General features: G+C 35.4%; 1 protein-coding gene across 30 annotated transcripts in view; it reads right to left on the bottom strand.

Annotated features, from left to right (window-relative positions):
- Positions 1–22,896, bottom strand: part of LOC139105269 (longitudinals lacking protein, isoforms H/M/V) — a 175,982-nt gene that overhangs the window by 115,313 nt on the left and 37,773 nt on the right. The window contains exons 7-8 of one of the 30 annotated variants that reach the window (XR_011546337.1): positions 18,155–18,648; positions 16,289–18,019 (exon numbers count right to left, since the gene is read on the bottom strand). The exons of 25 other annotated variants lie outside the window; for them this stretch is intronic. Coding sequence is in view for 4 of the 5 variants with exons in the window: in XM_070662979.1 (XP_070519080.1) it covers positions 18,293–18,648 (356 nt within the window). In the remaining variant the exon portion in view is untranslated. Of the gene's footprint in view, positions 1–3,585; positions 4,415–11,942; positions 12,410–16,288; positions 18,649–22,082; positions 22,400–22,896 lie in introns of those variants that run through there. 4 more of the 30 variants (XM_070663504.1, XM_070663350.1, XM_070662979.1 and 1 more) reach the window with 4 other exon arrangements.

Genomic DNA, 22,896 nt, shown 5'->3' with positions numbered 1-22,896 from the left:
ACGTACATTACAAGAAAACGGCACATACGTTATTAAACTTAATATAGAAGGTGTCATAACTTAGATTAACTGCTATTGGTTAATTATTAAATCAACTAGCTAGACTAGTCAGCGAAGTAGTTTAATTCGCCAGTTTATCTTTCGACAAACTCCTCAGTGTACATTCAATTTATATGAAAGTTCATTAAAAAAAAAAAAAGAAAAAAAAGCTCCTTCGAATCAATCGTTGAATATTCTTCTCAACAACGAAATCTTATTAAATCATCTATGAAAAACAACTATATATGATGTAAATTCATTTTCGACATTTTGATATTGACAAAAGTAATACTTATTCATAAACGTTCGAGATAAAAATTTCTAAATGAAAATCTTTATCCAACGATGTGTTCGCATCTCATGCCTTTCTACTGCAACCGATCTGGTTTGAAGAAGGGCATGTGCTTGTGAATCCTTCGCATGTGCTTGTACACGTTCGAGCTGTATTTGGACTGGTACTCGCAGTAGATACACCGGAAGTAGCGTTTCTCGCGATGATCGCCACGGAATCGTTGATGTCGCACTAGCTCCTTCGTGGTGAAACTGTGAGGAACGGCTGAGCCAGAGCAATGAGGAAAGGTGGTCCAGCTATCGCTGTAGGGCATGGATCTACCTGGAAGAAGTTGTTTTAAGATCAGACGAATCGAGTCAACTCCTCTCGTGCAGGCTTCATTAATCGCACAGCGCTCTCTCATATATCTCATTAATTCAACGTCCTCATATTTTAATAAATACACACACGTGAATCTGTTGAACTTGGTCTCGAGACCATTGGCCTGCAAGGTATATACTTGTCACCGTTACAAGAAAACATACGCAGCTTACACGATATTAAGCGAAAACATAAAAAGCAAATATACATTCGAACACGCGAAAATCGTCGGCATACTTTCAAGAATGACAGCATTCTTTTTCAAAGATGATGATGAGATTGATATCAACCTAAATAATAAAATAGTTAAAAAAAAAAAAAAAAAAAAAAAAAAGAACGGAAACTTAGACTCGTACCTCGTACTGTCGTCCGGTAACAATTCAACACGTAATTAAAAATCTTTGACACACGAGAATAAAAAAAATAAAGATGCTAATAAAACATTATAATATTAAAGAACACATTAAACATTGGTTTCGTTTTTTATCGTCTGTTTGATAATTTACAAGTTACATACATCAGATAAAATGCAACAATACAGTTAATTAGCGAATTAGAAAAGATTAAAATTCAATATATCGATATACATATAACAAATATAAAATATTAATAACACATCTTTAAAAATTAATTTGTTCTGTATGATATAATCTAACATTAAAATAACATGTACAGAATTTCATCAATAATTTAGAAATAATATTACATTTTATTAAATATATTTTTTATACTTAATATTTCGTTCAATATATTAAATAACTTGAGGAAATATATATATATATATATATTATATACATTTAAAATTAATTTAACAAAGGGGTAATTCGTATACAATGGCTAGAAATAAAAATAATAATTCATGAAACATCGTACTTTAAATACTTTAAAAGTTTCGAATATATATTATACAATTGCACAAAATTTATTTATGCAATTTTTCTTTCTAATAAATTTCAATTCTTATTGAGACACGTAGCATATCGGAAATTTCAAAGTTCGAATTTTGTTTTAATTTATTTGTACGAAAAAGGAATCTTTTTTTTTCCTTCTATTATTGCGTTTCTATCTATATCGTAAATTATCAAGGAAGATAATTAAAGAAGCAGTTCAATATTTCCACTTCGCTTTTTTTTTCTTTTTTTATTTATCTTCGAAGTAAAGTAGAAAATCAGAGGAGTCTTTAATTATCTCAAGTATCAATATCTCACACGTTATTAAATGGAAATAAACGCAAATAACGTTTAAATATTATTTACGCTCATCTCCACCGTGAATGAATTATATAAAAAGAAAAAGAAAATTTACTTTCTGCGTGCTCCCAAAAATTTTTGAAACAAAATTTTTATTCTGTTGGAGCGTATGTCTATTTTACATCAACGGCCTGATCGGTAACCCCACAATCAACGTGAAAGTTTTGCTGCAGAAATTTTAGAGAGCATGTAATTAATATAAATTAGATATTGCACTTATATCTTGTAACGCAACGCAGTAAAAACTTTCGATTTTATCACAGAAACTTGTCATTCGCGGATTATTAATATTAGTAATTTATATTAAAATTCTTTTATCGTAGAACGTGTTCTTCAATGATAATTATTCATGTCATCGGAAATAAATAATTACCCGAGTGGAAATTGATTCCAACCGTTGCATAATAATCAGCTAGCAAATTCGTGGTTCATCTCGTGGCTGTTTAGCAAAACTGTCCAGCACTAAGCCAGAAACGTAACGTTCAAAGCGTCGGGATGCTAGACAATTATTACTCTTTAATAACCAGCCAAAAAATGTTAGATATTCAAACGTTTTTCTCCGCGTACTAGTAATACTACGCGTCCTGACCTAGCTAACGCGCGCTCGGCTGCCGCGGTCGCTGACCTCCGGGCGCCGCAATAGTTGAGTGCGTGCGTGTGTTGATATCTGGCCGGCACTTTGCGCTCGAAGGCAAGGTGGAGGACGCGCGGGCGGCGGACGGCGAGAACCGGTTTGCCCGGCGAATTCGGCAGTCGAGCGAGCTATCTGAAAGATCAGCACACAGCAGTAAACAAATACGCGGCGAAAAGCATTTAGATATCTATTTTGGTACATGATCAGCTGGACAGTGACTAGTCGATCGATACTAAACAGATTTTGTTTCTTTTCTTTTTCAACGACAACTTTATTTTTTGAAGACAGTCATATATTTAATCTAACCATTAGCTGCAAAATCGGATTAGCTAGATGAATTTCCACTCGGGTATAATTAACTTGGCATATATATAATTTACTTTTCATTAGCTTATAAAATTAAATTTGCTCAAACGCAATTCATCTATCGATGAGATTTAATAAAAACAAATTTACAAATTGCAAACAAGCACGATTAATTAAATCGCGTTTATCATTCAAGTATAAATTTTCTTTAAGAAAAAAAAAAGTAAAAAATAAAGGGAGGGAAGGCAGGACCTTTATTATTAATAATTTCTTTTTTTTTAACCGATGGCATTAACTGTCTCGACACGAATTATAAATTAAATCTAAAAAAAAAAAAGGTATATCAGTCTCAAAATCGCGTTCAATACAGTTTAACGAATCGCAGTTCCATGTCGCGGTGCTTCGCCCGGATGTGCCTGTACACAGCTTGCGTGTACTTGCTACGCATTTCGCAGTGCGGACATTTGAAGCGTGGCATGTCGACACATTCTAGCCGATAGTGCCGGCTCATACCGCCGGTAGTGCGGAAGACACGGGCGCACCTCGGACAGGGAAAGCCACGCCGGTTCGCGGAGGCTTGGAGTCTGAGCGTGTGACGGGTATTCCGCACAACGCCGTGATATTTCTGGAGAACGATCGGCCTGAAATCTGCAAACACAAATAGAGATGGGGATCGAGATTAGAGCAACGACTGGCAGCCAGAGTTCTCTTAATAACGAGAGAAGCAGCGAAGAGAAACGGGTAATGCACGCAGAATATTTTTTTTTTTTTTTTCGGGATACCGCTTTCCGCTTCGTGAGCGATCGAAGGTTGCCTCGTTTTCATCTGCATCGACATGCTCGAAAATATAAACCTGCGCAAGCATCTAAAATCAGCCGAGGTTCTTTAGCCTGGCCAAACGTGGGTGGGACTCGTTTAGGCTCGCTATCGTTTTGAAAATCGTAAAACGCGTCCACTTAATTTTTTTTCCATTGCTGGATAGAACGGTTAAAAGGCGGAGTTTGTCGTTAGCTTAATTCTCGGCGTAATTCGTATCTAATTGCTTCCTCGAGCTTTTTATCTTCAAAGCTACGGATACGGATGGCCGATCAACCTTCAAATAAACACATTAAAAAAAAAAACGCCACTTAAATAGAAACATTTTCTTTCAAATGACTCAACACGCAAATGAGACGAGTTTGATTTTATTGACAATCACGTGTGTTAGTGTGTCTTAATGGCATTATCGTACAGCGCTCTTCCCCACTGTAAATTAGTAGAGCTTGTTCAGCGTGACCCTCTGTCCCTTGTGGATCTTCCTGATGTGATTGTAGATTGAATGCGACCACTTGCTGACGTGGCCGCAATACGGGCACTGATAACGCGGCAGGTTGTCGCACTCGTATTTGTAATGCCGATTCATTGAGTAGCTGTGCGAGAACGATCTCTCGCACTTCGGACAGTGATACATCTTGCTGTGCGAGCCAATTTTTCTTTGCTTCGTCCCGCGAAAGTGAAATTGCTCTGTCTCGTTTCTCTGCTCGTCCCATAATTCTGAAACCGATGTCATCTCACGTTAATAATTATTAATATATTCAATAACAATTGTCGACGTACGATTATTATAACCGCAAGATCTCATGAAACGGAACAAAAAAAAAAAAAACTAATAAAGTTTACTTCGTAGAAAAATAAAAATAAAGAGACATTTCTGAGACACTTAAAATTTGCGAATCATGTTAATTTTATTGTTTGATATATGTCGAGTCTTTTCAACTGGTTAACTCAAGCTACTTATAATAATGTTATTGTTGTGTGCCTGATGTATTTGTTTCAATTACCATACGATAGATGTGCAGCCTATTTTGCAGCTGCAAGTCGTCTAGAAAGGGAAGTCTGTAACAGGACACACAGCGATTATTCGCGTAGCAGTCGATGTATTTTGATGTAGCTTTTACGCGAAATTTACCTCGAGTCCATCATAGCAGCGACCGACGAAACACGTTAAAGGTTTTTGTGATCTACTGCTACAACGTTTTCACTCGGTGGTAATACTATAAAGAAGTATTATCAAAATAACGGAAAAAATTTTTTGGATCTTTCTTAGTGTCTTTCATTTATTTTTACATTTAAAAATTCTATATACAATACAGTCTTCAATTGGTTAATAGGGCTGATAGATTTCAATCACCGACTTACACAAATAAAAATCGGAGCAGCCCATGATTTCATATAAATTAACAATAATTTATTAAAATCATGTGTATAAATTATAATACTGGTAAAAAAAAAAAAAATAGTTTAATAAGATCGCAAATTAAATGTGCAATTAATTGTGCGTCTCTAAAACATTTTAACGTGTCGGCGAATTCTTTTGTAATTATTCTACAAATTCTCTTGATATCCCGCGTGTAGCTGCGCACGCAGGTTTGTTCTTTCCTCCGTTTGCGAATAGAAAAAAAAAAATATAAAATAAAAAACGAAATGACTACGATCAAGTCATAAATATTTATACAAACGTAAATGGCAGGAATACGAAGAGTTAAAAGATTCTCTTCGGCGAGTACATCCGAGGATATAAACTCTGTCGCTTCACGTTGCTCCATGATCGCCGTGGCAAAAGGTGTCGCGGGCTCAATAAAGCTTCACGAGCGTCACGTGCTGATCAGGATGCATACACCTCACGTGCTGATAAATGTTCGAGGTCTTCTTGCTGCAGAGATTGCAATACGGGCACTTATACCTGGGCGCTTTGCCGCACTCGTACCTGTAATGACCGAGCATGGTGTCCCGCCTGCTGTAACCGTTGTTGCAATTCGGACAATGGAACTTGCCGGTGTCCGAATTATATTGTATATCCCGTTTCTTAGCTCTTCCGTACTTGATCCGGCGCGTGACATGAAGCTCCATGGGCCTGCCACCTACAAAAGATCGTGCCACGGTCAACATCGTCGTGTCGTTCGATACGCGTCTCGCGGAACATCCTGTTCGAGGATGGACGCACCAAGATTCCATGCAGAAGGAATATTCGTGGGAATTAAATACGAAAGATATAGACAGAAAACGAGACAGAACGATAGTTAGCAAAAGTAAACTAGTAATAAAAAAAAACTAAAAAAAAAAAGTACGTGAGACATTAAAAAGAACGTAAAAAATCCGAGTTACGCGAACGTAACTCTTATTAATAGTACGTTGTTTTTTTTTTTTAGTGAAAAGATTTTTTTATTTAAATTTGAAAAAACATACGTGCGAACGATCAGTTTTATGACTAAGTCACATTGTCAGGTATAATGAGGAAAATGACTTATCCTCATTTAATTTACCGCAAAACCCCCGATTAAAAAAAAAAAAGAAAAGAAAAAGAAAAAAAAAACTGCACCAGCAGTAAAAGTTTAATTTACTTTTACTTTAACGACTGTATAAATTTTCTGAAGGAAACAAAAAAATTTCTCTTTACTAATAATAAACTTTATCTCGTGTTAGGAAGCGATTTGAGCTCGCAACAAATATTTTGTGCATTTCGTTTAAATTAAAAATTATAATTTAAAGCGTGACGAAATATGTACACATAAAATATGTCGCGCTATTAACTAAGTATTAAGTAAATGTTGACATATTACTTAATTGCAGTACAATATGTGAACACTATTTAAAAACACGAGCGAAAGAAATAGAAAGCTGGAGATTAATAACTCGGTGTTGGAAAGGGGATAGATAACATAACGCAACGCAATAACGAATCATCGATATAACTAGTCCTCCTAAATCCGTTTGTACACGCGGGGCAAAGGCACAGATGTTCCCTTGCGACGCGTGCCACATTCCAATTATATATAATAAATATCATACAATAAGTGAAAGGTACCACTTAATAATCGCTAACAGGTACGAAAAAGACTACTTTTGTTCAGGAATAAAAATCTCTAATCGAATAGATCATTTTCTTGAGCTTGTCTTTCGAGTGATGCAGTTGTAATGAAACGCGTTGACGCGCAGGGCGAACCGAGGCTCGCACGAAGGGGTGTATTTGCACGTGCCGCCTGCGGCCGCGCGGTCTGTCCTAGAACAGCGTGTTACAGATGACCAGCTTCGACGGATGCTTGTGCCTGATATGGTCCTGAACATTGAACTTCTTTTTGCTAAGCATGCCGCAATAAGGACACTCGAAGCGTGGCGGTTTGCCGCAGTCGTACTTGTAGTGGGCCGTGACGGCGCTCTTCGTCGAGTAGCTTTTGCGACAGCGCGGGCACTGGAAGCGGATCCTCATCTTCCTCGAACTTTTGTTGCCCGTACCGATTCCCTCCGACCACGGTAACATTTGTAGAAACGCTGAAAAAGACACGGAAGTGCGGGATTAGCTCGGTTAAATTCCGCGGCGGGCGTACCCCTCTTCGAGGTCGCGTTAGGGACGTAGGAAATTCGCAAACCAACTTTCTATCTCTCAAACACTCCGAAGCAGTGTACTCGCGTGAGAAAATAACTCTTGCCTGAGAGCCTGAAAAAAAAGCCTGAAGTGCCCGAAGGGTTCGGAACGAATTGCAAATTACTTTATGCGCCGGTAATAACTCGAAAGGATTCGTTTGGCCTGATACGGCAAAACTATTTTAGTATATATAACGATGAGGACACTCCCAAAGAGGCAACCGCTATTTTATTTCTAGCCTCACGTACACGAAGGCGGAATGACACGCATTGTTTAGTAAGATATGAACAATAAAGCAGTTAGATGTATCGTCAAGCTGTGAACAAATGGACCGCGCGGCAATCTAACGATTAACTATCGAACGGTGACGGAGAACCAGATCAAATGTGTCTACGATAGAGTGTTAGTTCGAAAGATAAATGTGCGTTTGGCTACTTTAAAAACTTACAATACGAGATGCGATCTCATTTCCACGAATTATTATCCAAGTTCCACAATCTAAAGATGTCTTACTGTTCTGCAAAAAGAAATAATTATTAATAAAATACGCCACTAATTAAACTCAATGTCTTCGAACTTTCCAGTTTCTAAATTGAAAGTAACGCATACGTTGTATTAAGATTAAAAATCGGGGTATGTTAATTTTTTTTTTCTTTTTTTCTTTCTTTATTAAAAATTATTTTACATATATAACATATATAACATCTGTAGAATTAATTAATTGACTCCGAATCAAGCGCTTAATCGGAACTTATTCTTGAACGTAAGGAAGTCTAACAGCTTTGAATTTCAATCCGGGATGCTTGGCTCTTATATACTTGTGGACTTTGTTAGAACGTTTGCTCTTTCCACAGTAAGAACACTGAAATCTTGGCGGGCAACCACATTCGTTATTATAATGTCGCATCATATGACATTTGTGCAGATAACGTTTATTACATCTCGGGCACGCGAACCTAATAAAAAATTTATAGACAAATTAATATTTTATCTGAATAAATGCACACAAAAATTACATGATAAAAAAAACCGTAATCGTAGTTAACGACGTCGCTAAACACAATTAAATAAGAAAATTTAATTACAAGTTTCACAATTTATAACATTTCGTAATTTTATATTATTAATAATACCTAAATCAATAAACAGGCGCCTCGTATCTTACCTTAGATCATCGTTCGAAAAATACTTTCGTCCCAGATTTCGTAAGAATTGCTTTCGAGCGTGCACATTTACAGCTGATGACAGAATAAATAAATCTGAAATGCAAAATGAGAAATCGTAGTAAAAAGATACTCGCCACTCATGCGGCGATGCACATTCACGTGATTGGAAAAAAAAAATATCATGAAGCGTAAGAAACTTATGGGATAATATTTTATTAATTTTAATTGTATATTCTTATCGTGCATTCGTCACAAAAACAGACAAAATTCTTATGTGTTATTTTTTTTTTTTACAACGCAAAAACGCATCTCGATTTTTAACAAAGATAGATGTAGATACTTTATTTGAAAATTTACACAAGTTTCTTGTTAATGTGATAGAAATTTTCAATATATTACTTTATTCTGTAAAAAGAAAATCAACAATTTTTTAGAAATTTAATAACATACATTTTTTATTTACATTACTTAAATCATATCGCATCGATGCCGCAGATATTCCGTGTCTTGTTTAATTTAGACTACTCGGCTAGGATATATCCATTATTATTCCAAGTGTACAATTCTATTCTAATCTATATATGTATAATTAATGAACTATTTAACCTAATTACTTAATTTTTTTTTTTTTTTTTTGATGAAATAGAACTAATCTAAAATTTCAAACCAATGCAGATTCATTTCATGCAAGTATTTACACTTATATATAGATATAGTTGTGCAAGACGTGATTATTTCTAATACAAGAATAAAAGAAAAAAAAATTATAACACTACGTGAAGATGTGTAATAATAACCTGAAAATGTAGTTATATTTCATGACGTGAAAGAAAATTTACTGGAACACTTTTTGCTGCAAAATATCAATCATATAGACATATCTATTGCGATGCTGGGATCGAACATGTTTTCGTACGTCTGTTTTGTATTTAGAAACAAACTCGCAATAGGGACACTTCATTGAAGGTTTCTGGCCGCAATAATCCTTAAGATGGCTCTTCAGATTCTTTTCCCATACAAAAACGCTCAAGCAATTCGCATTAGGACACGGGTATTTGGACTTTCGTAGTCTCTTCTTCTTCTTCCTCTTAATGATCTTCTTTGCGGATTTATTGTTATCTGAAAAAAGAATAACTCGTTCACGATGTGCTACAGGAACAATTATCGAAATGTAAAGAGACGATTATTCGCGTTCCATTAATCGTACTTAAAACTTTAAAACGAAACAAATCCCGTTACACCTGTGTGAAATAAAAGGAAATTAAAAAAAAGTAAAAGGAGGAGAACTGGCAAGTTCTATGTTGAGCAAGGCTATGTTGAGAGGAGGTGAAAGAAAGAGCAATTTTCTCAATAAGTTGTAAAAGTAAGTAAAACACGAATATCAATTTGTTTTTATACGTTTATTCAAACATTTTAATCAGTCGTATTATTTTCAAATGTAATTCGGATAAAAATATCCAAAAGCATACACAGCTTCTGAAAAATATGAAGAAACAGTATTGCACTGTATTAATACATTAATAAAATAAAGCTTATACGATAAAATTAATTTAAAAAAATTATTTAAACTTAAAAAAAAAATTTTAATTTAAATAATCTAAATTAAAAAAAAGTAATTAAAAAAAAAGCAAAAAAAATATTTATTTTTAGCAATTAATATATTTTACGCTATCAACAAAATTCGTTATCTTAACGTGGTTATTTTAAAAATAATCGTGCACATAAAGAAAAAACGAAAGTTAATTTAATTGATCGTTAATACATAGCTGCAACAATTTTTGTGGACTCTTTTAATGTGCCTCGTAATGTTGGCCTTCCACTTGCCACAATAATTGCAATAAGGACATTTAAAACGCGGATTCTTGCCACACTCGTTACGCAAATGCCTCTTCAAGGTGCACTTCCATACAAAGATGCAAGGACAGTTAGGACACTGGTACTTCGCACACAAATTCACAGTGTGCTTCGTTGTTTTTCTTCTAGAGGAACTCTCATAAAAGACACCTGTAAGCACAAAGGTGATTTCACCTGGTTATTAATTTTAACGCGATCGTGTGCGAAAATGCGTTAGCTTTAACAATGATCTGAATGTACGGATGTATAAGATAAAGCGCGTGCATATACATAAAATTGGATAACGTAACAAACGAAACAATGAATGTCTATAAAATATTATTAAAATAAATCAGCGAGTCATGAAAAAAAAAATCTTTACGACGCTATATTAAAAATGTATTTAAAAAAAAAATCCTGTAGATGTTAGAAACATTTAAAAGTAAAATAAAACCAAAACGAAGTAATAATATTCTCTGGATAAGAAAATAAAATTGTTTATTTTAAAATATTATTTATATCATTAAAAAAATAGATGATAAAGCCAATAAAATAAAAATAAAAATTGTTAAGTATCATAATTTAGTACAATATGTTGTAATAAAATTTATTACGTCTACAGTACTTGTTACTTATAACAAAAAAAATGTTTATCATAAAATCATTTAATTATTATATCATTCTATCCTTTTGACGATTATCAAAGGTAACGAACGTGATATTACTCATATCAGGTACATAAAATAAGCGTAAAATATTTCTGCAGTTTTTTTTTCTTTTTTTTAATTTAAAGTTTGCAGAAAGATATTAGTAGCAAGTTAATAATCCGGCAAAACAATCAATGTGGTTTCATGGCACAGTTCCTGATAATGTCCATCGTGTACACTTCATTCCTCTTGTGACTGTTGCGTACGTGTCTGTAAACGTTACTACGCAAATTGCAGCAAAAGCCGCAATACGGACACTGAAATCGCGGTTTTTTGCCACAGACATACAACAGATGCCTGCTCAGGCTGCCTTTCTTCTCAAAGATACGGTTACATTTCGGACACGAGTACGTTTTCTTAAAATCGAAAGGCTGCAACTTCGCCACCAGATACATCTCGTTATCTGAAAAAGACGTAAGCAAAAAAAAATGTTAAGGCAGTAATGCATTAAAAAATGATAATTTGATATCCGCGACGACCTCTTCCTCGCGTTTCATTATACAGCAACAAGAAATAACAAATAATCGTAAAAAAAAAATACTTACGATTTGCTCAGAAGCTCATTTAATTAAACTGTTCTCCAGCGAGATTAATACAATTCTTCATCCTAATTAATTCAAAATTTAACATAATTATACAGATAATCTTCTTAAACCGTCACTCCAGAAAAGCACACCTTAAATTCAAAAATATTCGATATCTTTATAGTACAATATAAAAACTAGTAAATTAAAAATTAATTTAAAAAAATGGATTATATCTTGAAGTTATATTAATAAGTTTAAGAAACTAAAGCGAGAATGGGCTCGCTAAAACCATAGGACAATCGTAGATAGATGAATACTCAAAATTTATTCAGATACATCAAATTTAATACAATCTAAAACCTAATAAAATATCTTTGGGCACGTTGCGGAAATAAATATGTAAATATACAGTGCATTTAATTATAGATACATACATTTTCTAAAAATAACATCTTAAATCTCTCAAAAAATTGTTAAAAATATTAAAGATATAAAATAACAGATCAACCAGTAACATTCAACGTTACAACTGAGATATACCTTGTAGCTCGCAAACAATCTCGAAAGGAAGACTCGTAAAATTCGTATCATTTATCACGGTTGATTTTGCTTGTTGCTCATGTCGAGAACGTAGACGCTCTCGTTAGGATGTATTCTGCGTATATGCGACCTCACGTTTGACGAGTGTTTCGTGCGATACGAGCAATATGGACAGTTAAATCTCGGCAATTGACCGCACTGGAACTTAAGATGATTATATAAATTGTTCTTGCGCGTAAACGCGCTGCCGCACTTGTGGCAAGGGTAATTTCTGCTTTGCTGCTCTCCATTGGAATTGTAGATGCATTGATTGGAACGTGTGTAAAATCGTCGCTCGGTAGCCGGCACGATCTCTGGAAGCAGAAAATTTCACAACGTAACTGGGGTGGAAACTGGGAATTAAAGTAACTCTGCTGCAATCTCGCAGTTTCCCGCATCGAAAGAAAAGGAAAAAAAGTACGCAGCAAAATGCGATAAGTGCAAATGCACGGTATTTCTATTTTTTCTTAAATCATCCTTGAGATATGTCGAATAATTAATTAAAAGACTAAAATACACAGATTCGTATTTTATCTGAGAGTTGCGCAAAGTTAATAAAATTAAAAAAGTACAAGTCTTCGTAGCTAATAATTTTTTTTCTTTTTTTTTGTTAAATACAGAGTGTCCGCGATCAAATAGAAATAACGTGAGAGATAGTTAGAGCTTGTCGAGATAAATAGAAAAGTTCCATATTATTTTGTAAAATTATTTATCGTTATTGAGAAAAAAATTAAAATTTCTAGCGTAAGAGCGGCAAGAAAGTTGCGAGTAAGTGAATTTCTTTGTCGCTCTTACGCTAAACATTTTAATTTTTTTCTTAATAACGATCGACAAGTTCACAAAATAATATGGAACTTTTCTAATTGTCTCGACAAGCCCCAACTATCCACCAAATTATTTTTATTTGATCGCGGACACTCTGTGAAAATTTAACACGTAAGATGCTACACATAAAAGAATAATAAAATTCTGTATGTGTAAAAGAATTGTTTATTAGTATATTACAATATTTTAGTCAGACACACACGAAAAACATGACAAACATAAAATATTGAAGATGCTATGTTAGTTTAAATATTAAAATTCGACTTTCTCACTATTACATAGATAAGCTTTTATTCAACAGTTTTTTTTTATTTTCTTTTTATTATTACTTTTTTTTGTAAGATATATTTTCACAAATTCTTTAGCAACAATAGATTGTTTCAAAGTTATCATCATTTTTTTTATCTGATTAAATTTAATATAAATATATTGAATAAGTTTTATTTCGCAAAAAAAAAAAATACATAAAAATAAAACAAAACTGATACAAATTTAATAATACAACATCAGATATCTAATACGTTTAATTATTTTCATCATCGATGAAAATTTAAAAATAAAAATTAAAATAATACATTTCTATCACAAAAAAACAAATTATACGAAGTAGTATAATCGATTACAAATAATTTTATATACAGGTACAGATGTAACGTTGAAAAAATTTCATTTTTCAAATCACTTGTAAGTTTGTTACATATCCAATACAAATATTAATATTTTAAAAATAAAGTTCTTTATTTCGATCACGCATTTCACGATGAAGACAGTATTAGGAAGGAAAAGATGTTACAGAAGTTGGCCTTACGGGAAACAAGCAAACGTCAATTGTCAAAGAGGTGGTTTCGCAAGTTTCAAATGGTATTTCGCGACTTATTTTAGTTATTTCAATGCATGAAAATTTGTGTCAACGTAATTAAGGGTAAAATCAAATGAGCTCTCGATTATTTAGTTTCGATAGAAAGGAAGTACATCGACGATCGATCGAATATTTCGGCCGTGAAGGGTTCAGAAGAACTGCGGAATATCAGTCTTGCGTATGTCTACTACGTAGACCCTGTTATCAGGATGCTTGCGGCGCACGTGTGCTCGCACATTTGACGGATGCTTCGTCCTGTAAGCGCAGTAGGGACAATTGTATCTCGGCGGCTGGCCGCACTCGATCCTCCAGTGATACTGTAGATTATGCTTCATGCTGAAGACGCTGTTGCAATTACCGCACGCGAACGATCTCCCATTTCGAACGCGCGGCGAGTTGACGGCATTCCTTATCGCGACTGACCCAAGATAATTTTTCCGCGTGCGCATTGGCACTGACTCGGAAGCTGAAAAAGAAAGCATAGAACGTCGTCGTCATCCACAGAGCCCGTTGCGAACATTGTTAAATCCCTGCACCCACGGACGAGATAAAAACAAAAAAAAAAAAAAAAAAAAAGAGAGAGAGAGAGAGAGAGAGAGATAGAAACAAAAATACAACACATTTAACGTAGGACATTCTTCTCGAGTGCTCGTAAGCGATCGACGTAACAACCGTGTACTCTGTTGGATCACGAATCTCGTGCGATCAATAACCCAAGACATTCGGTTCGTTACTATCGTTGAGGACACGCAAGCGTAACATAGATCTTCCACGGGGAGGTAGGACACGTCGCGAGAGGAGGATAATATTCTCAGGAGTACCGTACTTGACAAAACAGGTTTTATTCTGAAGGGAATCCAGGCTGACAATGTCGTTGAATTCACGTAACCGGCGTCGACTCGTCGCGCTGCTGCCAGCTGAGGATGTCGACGACGTAGACCTCGCGGTTCGGGTGCTTCCTGCGCACGTGGGCCCGTACGTTCGACGTGTGCTTCGTACGGAAGGGACAGTACGGACAGTTGAATCGCGGGGACTGACCGCACGCGAATTTCAGGTGATGCTGGAGATTGTACCGCCAATTAAACGCTCCGCCGCACCTCGGGCAATAATAGACCTGTCTGCAGGCCTGTCGTGGATGCTGGGCCTTGTGGACCGATCGGTTAGCGCCGCATCTACGCCGTGCGCTCCTCGGAGAGTACTTGCCTTCTGAAAAATGCAGACGTCCTACCGATTAGCCGTATTCATCGCCAGTTAAAACTTAGTACGCAAATAGACGACGAATCGTCAGAGAAGGATAATAATTCACCGCAAACGAAGGCAAAGGGAGATATTTACTAGGTGGACTGCGGTGCTAGAATGTCGATGAGTTTCAGACGACGATTAATTGCAGTAACTGAAAGTCTTATTTAAATTATTTGACTTGACGTCCGTCGAGTACGTTTAATTTAATGCACGGTCGAGCTAGTAATTTTACGAACGCATAATTGTCTATATTTATTATGGAACGATGAGTGAAACAGTACAAAACGTGGTACTAATTAACGCAGCTGGTTGTACCTAAACGACTTGTATATAATATTTAAAAAACAGACCATTAAATCATCTACAAAACTCTTTCTATATATAAATATAATAAGATATAAATGTGTAAATACGCTTGCACGTAAACGATTGGCACTGGAATATTGCTTTTTCCCATCAATATATAAAAAAAAAAAATAATACAACATAGAATTTTCATAAATTTGTTATATAGATTAACGTTGAAATATATAAATATTAATAACCACATCTTAAAAATATACACATTTATTCGACTAAGATTTCCATTACACAATTCTATTATTTAAAATTGCACAAACAAATTTTTTTTAACCAGTAAAAAAAGATGTCATGTAAAAAAAAATATTAAATTTCAATAACAAATTATAAATTGAATTGCAGCTCTTTAGATTAAAATTTAATAAAAAAAAAAATTTGTTTAATAAAAATATAAAAAAAATTCTATAATAGGTACGGCGAAGAACTTCGGTTTTATATTACACGTTTACTTTGCACACGTCAATGACATATACTTTATCGCCGGGATGTTTTCTGCGTACATGTGCACGCACATTTGACTCGTGTTTCGTACGATAAACACAGTAAGGGCAATTAAACCGCGGCGACTGGCCGCACTCGAATTTCAAATGATAGTAAAGATTGTTCTTGAGGCTGAAGACACTCGGACACCTAGGACAGGGAAATTTCTTCTGTTTCTCGATACTGAAATTGCCGCCGACGACTGCACGGCGTGACATCAGTTGCCTCTTAGTCCTAACGGAGAAAATTTCATTCCCGTAGATCACCGGGTGAATAAGTTCTGAAACAGAAGCGAAAAGAATGTCACATCAGAAATCACCCATTTGCAGAAACCTCATGCATTGTAATCTCTATGCTGGACTCCGTAAAACTGCCAAGCCACCGAGATTGATGTTGACATCATCCGTAACCGTAATTATATGTCGTGTAAAAAAAAAAGGCTACAATTTACAAAAATAAGTTGTTAATAAAGCAAACGCAGAAGAGTCTGATAAACAACAAGATAAAAAAAAGGATTGCTGGGAAGAAGGTTGATCTAAATTACAGATTTTTATTTCATATTTAAAATTGATCTCGATACATTTCACGATAAAAGTGCGTAAAATAATATATCGAAAAAAAAATAAAATAAAATAAAATAAATAAAATCTCGGCAACTCCCTTAACGATGCATTAGCTCACGGAAGATTTCGTTGAGTAATATAGGCCGACTCCATAATTTCCTTATGGAAAAACTGAAAGCAAACGATAGAACAATTAGAAGAATTAATCATAGATACGCTGTCATCAGGCTAATAAAATTGTACAATGTGTACTTGTAATACTTTCGAACTAATCATATTCAAACTATAAGCTGATATATAGAAAATATTTTATAAACTGACAACTCGCATGTACAAGTGAAAAATAATATCGTGCGAGAAAAAACTATGTAAACGAAACAAAAAATATTATTTTATTTTAGGCATTACTTATTACTTGCAAGTACTCAAAATTTTCCAATTTAATTTATTCGTACGTATGTGGTCTTGACGAAAAATATGTATACTTGTAAAATTAAAAAAAAAAAATAATATACATAATTTAAGAGGATAAGAAAGGAATGCTAATATTAAAATTTGACATTTTATTTATGCACACTTAACACATAGTCCACGCAAGTGCGCAGAGTAAAACAATATTTTCATTTAAACTAACTAATCGTCATCTTTATAATTATACGATAAAGCACAGGTAACAGTCCCGATTTAAAAACCAGTAAAATTAGAATTTTTCATACGATTAACAATAGATAACATTAACCTGGAATGTTAAAATAATATATTTTAAATTCAAGAGTACTGAAATATCACAAATGAATTAATTCGTCAACTTATATAAAATTTGAAATAATGTGCATAAATTTCAACAACATTTACACTACACGTGCAGCTAGAAGCTTTATACAGATCTCGTAAGCTTAATTATCGCATTGAATTATCGTATTTCACATTAAGCACTAGTCTATAGTATCTAAAAATAATGGCAATCATTTCTAATTTATAATATTAAAAAATAAATATTTAACTAAATTTTTTGATATAAATAAATTATTTTGACAGCCAATAAAATAATACTGCGTTGATATTAAAGATATGTACATTAAAAAAAAAAAGAAAAAAAAAATACTAATCAAGCTAAATAATATTTTCTCGCGTGAAAATCATGTACCCTGTAAAAATTTGTTAAATACTTCCTCACGTAACCGAAAGTTTCTTTCGTCTAGTCTTACTAATTAATTATTAACAGTAATCGTCATGTCCAAACGATTGATAATATTCTATTTTTTTTTTTTTTTTGATTCGCTATATTTCAACACTAATAACACAGATATTGGTAAATTCTTTTTACACAATCGTTAATTAATAATCTGAATAAGAATTGCTGCAATTAGTCATATCTAAAACGCGTAACAAAAGAAACACTATTTGGCACCGATCCTCCGTCTTCAAATGGAACAGTCATAGCGATCGAGAGTCAAAATCCAGACGGAATATGCAATACACAGCCACAACTATCTTCCGGGCTCACAGTTCAATTCTTCAGGTCGATTAAGCGGAGTCGAGTACGCGAAATGAGAGAAGTCGATGCGAACAGACGCCCGTTGAGTTCTGCGTTCCTGAAAAAGACAGATATATCGTTCACACGGCCTGCCGTGCTGCGCGTACCAGCGGAAAAGCTTACGGTATTCTTCGTGTAAATCGCGAACAATACCGCGCCAAAAATAAAATAGTATAATCTTCGGATGCTCTACCGTTGTACGTAGATGCGGCGTTACGAGGGGGTGATCTTCCCGTGACGTGCGACGTTTGACGTTGCCATCTGACGCGTTTGATCTTGCCGAGTCGTTGTTCTTCAGTGCAGGGTCGATTTTCCGAGTAGACGGCTGGTCTCAAGGGTCGCGTAGCTGGAGCTTGCATAGGTCGATGGTGTGCACGTCCCGACCGGGGTGGCACTTTCGCACGTGCCGACGCGCGTTCGAGATGTGCCGGCCGCGGTAGTCGCAATAAGGGCATTTGAATCGCGGCTCCTGGCCGCACTCGAACTTCCGATGATAGGTAAGGCCACCCTTGCGGCTGAAGACGCTGCTGCAATTCTCGCAGGGGAACTTCTTGCTCGGCAACTTGGCGTTCGCGTCCGCGTCGATCGCCTGCGGTGTCATTGCCGTCATCGTTGACGACAAGTACGACTGGAGGGCGTAGCTGTGGGTGGCGGGTGGTATCGCGCTGACCATACGATAATTCAAGACTGAAACACAAAAAAAAGGCCCGCCGCTCGCCTCAAAGCTTCTCGTATCCACGACACGACATGTCCGAGACAGAGAAACCAAATGGGAAGAAGGGATCAATGGACCAATTCGTGCGTGTCAAACCTTTTTTTTGGCGACAGTTGCGGTCGCAACGGTTTCTGCTATTTACGGTGACAAGCGGAGGTGCTATCTTCATGCGTGTAGAAATTATCGACGATCTGACGGTCATATTCAGAAATGCTACGTTCTTTGGTTTAATTAGTAATGAGAGCAAGCGAACCGCTACGGTCTTTGGTTGAATTAGTAATAAGAGCAAGCGATAATAATCGAAATGAGATGACTGTACTTCCACTAGCTTTATTCTGGAAAAAAAGACAAAAAAAAAAGAAAAAAAAAAGAAACAATTAACGAGTGCGTTTCACGTCGTTATGGCAAGGCTAAGACGAAAGACACATGAATTAACAGAGCTATCAACAAAAATTAAAAAATATAAATTGTTCTGTATTGGAGTTAGCTTTTCTCTTAGCTAATTGTAAATAACTTAATTATATACATAGTATATTTAGAGAGAACTTTATCTTTATACGATAGAGAGCAGGAGATATCTTCGGCGACGACGTTAGAGAAGCGAAACGTGGATCACGTCGACTTTGTAGCCGTAGTGCTTTCTGCGTACATGGGCGCGGATGTTGGACGATTTCTTTGAAGCGTATTCGCAGTAAGGGCAACCGAAACGAGGCTTCTGCCCGCACTCGTACTTGATGTGCGAATAGAGGTTGTTCTTCCGGCTGAAGATGCTCGTACAATTCGGGCAAGGGTACTTGCCCTGACATTGTATCTTCTGGCTGGATGGCATCTTGAAGCCACCTAGCTGTACCAAGTGTACATCTGCAAGAAAACGTTCGACCTTGTCAAAGCTCAAAAGTAATAGCCGTCGATCAATAACGCGTTAGAAGGATGGACATTTAAAAATAGAAATTAAATTAAAGCACAGCCATCAAAATGTCCCGGCGTAACGTAAGTCGCGCTGATATCAAGCTTGATATAAAAAGTCGAATAAATCTTCTTTATGGCACGCACAGTAAAGTTCGCACACACATACATACGCCGATACACGTAAGATGCAATCAAATGTACATTCTATTTATATACAGTTATAATATTTATATGATACACAGAGAAAAATAGTACATGCTTAATCGAGAAATTTCAACGTTCCATAAAATTTACAATCTCTTAATTAATATTCAAGATCAGAAAGTTCGCGCAAAAGTTTATGTCGTAAGAACGTTTCTCGTTTCGAGATCAAATGCAATTCGCGTTCGTCTAAGTCCCAGATAGCAGCTAAAATTTATGAATAAACGCGTGACTTTTATTCTTCGAACAATGGAGATGGCACGAACACTTGAATCTTGATACTTGGCGTTCGTACTTGAAGTAGTGCTTGTACAGATTATTCTTCCGGTTGAAAACGCCGTTGCAGTCGTTCAGGCGGAGTAACTTAACTTCGTGCAGTAGCATGTACAGTCTAAATAGCCGATCGAAGAGAGAAATCTTGTCCGTGGGTTGAAGAAAGGAGCGCGAAACGTTTCGAGCAGTCAGCTCGCGAAGACGCGTTCCCGACCGCTCGATGAGAGCGAAGTGTTAAACGAACAGAGAAACTAGACACGTTCTGCGTTAGGCACGTTACATTTCTACGAGAATAAAATAGTAGGGCCCATTTAAGCATTTGCCTACGAATTACATCTTATAATTCTTGAATCACATTGAATACTACGGTCAAACGCACTGGATTTTAATTAGCAGTCAATGACGTTGGCAATTAACACCCGAAAGAAACGTTATAGACGTTTCACTTTTCCTTCAAGTTAATTGACCGGACTATCTCGCCGCGATGCCTACGGCGCACGTGCTTGTAAAGATTCGATACGAGTTTCGACCGGTGATTACAGTAGGGACACTGGAATCTCGGCGATTGACCGCACTCGTAGATTTGATGTTCCCGCAGACCCTTCCGTCTCAAGAACACGCTCGTACAGTTTGAACAAGGAAACTTCTGAAAGCTCTCGCTTGTCCTCCTGACAGACCTGAAAACTAAAAGCACAACCTCTTGTTAGAAAATTATATTCGCGCAACCGTTCGACATCAGGAGAGACTTGAACATCGAAGAACTCGACTTTTAATCTCCGATACAGAGTGGCACATTTAACGTTTATGATCGAGGGTTTAGTGACCGGCGAAAGGACTCAAGTTCCTAGATATTCCAGGTAATTCCTCGTTGACAAAATGTAATTAGTGCGGAGCATTTACGAACGTCTTAATCAAACAACAAGGAAATTAATTAAATTCACGGACGAAGACAATACGTCACGACAATTACAAACATAAAAAAAAAATTAATTTGAAAAATAACAAAATGTTTTTCAAATCATTAAAACAAATTTCCTTTAATTTATTTTCATACGTGAGCTTTATTAACGCGATTAATTAGTCAATTAATAAAGATAATTTAAATTGATTTGGTGCAATATCGATGACGTTTAAAGCTCGTCACGAATTTTATGTATCTCAGAACAAAATGCCGTACTTTATTATTGCAACGTTCGGCGAATGTAACGTGTGCTATATCGGATATTGGATGGTTGTTGAATGTCTTGGACGTAAACGACGAAGTCCTTGTGCTTCCTCCGTATATGCTGATGCACATTAGACATTTTCTTCGATACAAGATCGCAGTAGGGACACTTGAATCGAGGCAGCTGACCGCATTCGTATTTCAGATGTGTCGTCAGGCTGCCCTTCGTATTATACGCGTTTTTACAATTTCGGCAGGAAAATCGTGCGTTTCGAATGGAAGTCCGAGAGCCGCTGTTCGCGTCTTTCGTCAATTCGGAAGACTCATTACAACCTGAAAATAAAACCCAGTGTCAGAATATCTCGCATGCAACATAAAATTTCTCTTCGTTTAACATCGCCGTCTATCCAACATTTAATGACAGCCAATGTGGAATGAAAATGGATGAATCTAAAAAATACGAAAAAATAAAACATAAAACATAAAATTGTCATAAAAGTTCAACAGCTTAATAACTTATTACTACATTGTTTCAATTAATTAAATTAAATCTCCGTATTTATTACAATAACTGTTATCGCATTTCAATATTGTATTTTTTTAATTTTTTTTAAATCAATTTTAATAAATCACATAATAATAATTTAAAAAAAAAATAATAACGCTACAAAGTAATACAATAAACATTTAAGAAACTTTATTTTTCAAAATGCAAATTTACAGCGATGTATTTGCCTTCTGTCGCATACATTGTATGCGACAGAATATACATATAATTTACATAAATACGTATACATTTTATTTACATAAATAAATATTAAATTACATACGTTTGTTAATAAACCTAATTATTGTATTGGTTTAATATACAACTTATTGTATATATACAGTATTTATTAATCGACAGATGTCTTGGACATAGACATCGTAGCCCTCGTGTTTTCGGCGAATGTGTTTTTGTACGTTCGATGATTTTTTCGAAAGTAGATCACAATAAGGGCACTTGAATCGAGGGGGTTGACCGCATTCGTATCTCAAATGCGTGAGTAGGCTCTTCTTCTGTCCAAAAGTGCTTGGGCAATTGGTACAGGGATACCTCGTACAACTTTCCATTTTGCTCCAACGATGTCTGAGATACGGCTTACGTTCTATCAAAGGCGAGGATGCATTCATCCCTGAAAAGCATCATACATCAATTAATATCGCGCACTCCTACAGTTAAGAACATACAGAACGAAATATTGAAAATCGATTACTGTGGAAAATCACCTACGCAAGTTGCAAAAGAAAACGTTTTCAATTTTTTAATTGTGGTTATTACATTGTTAATTTCGCAGGAATAATAAAAAAAAAATATATATATATATATAACAACTACGGGAGTTCTCGGGAAGTATTATGAGCTGTATACATATATGCAAAAGAGAAATTTTATTTCGAACATTTCGTATAACAAACTTGAAAGTATTTAAATATAGACATCAATTTTTTCACACATAGTGAAATAATTTTATTGTATATAATTCTTTAAATTTCCGCTTTAAATTGCATACTTCTTTTGATTTGATAAAACAGTTTAAATGTGCACTAATTTATAATCACATAAATACATAAATCGTACATAAATATAAAAAAAAATATGTCATAATAAATAATTGTCTGTGATATGTAA

Source organism: Cardiocondyla obscurior, linkage group LG01 (assembly GCF_019399895.1).
Source record: "Cardiocondyla obscurior isolate alpha-2009 linkage group LG01, Cobs3.1, whole genome shotgun sequence".
Taxonomy (NCBI): Eukaryota; Metazoa; Arthropoda; class Insecta; order Hymenoptera; family Formicidae; genus Cardiocondyla; species Cardiocondyla obscurior.
This window is presented reverse-complemented; position numbering and strand designations above follow the sequence as displayed.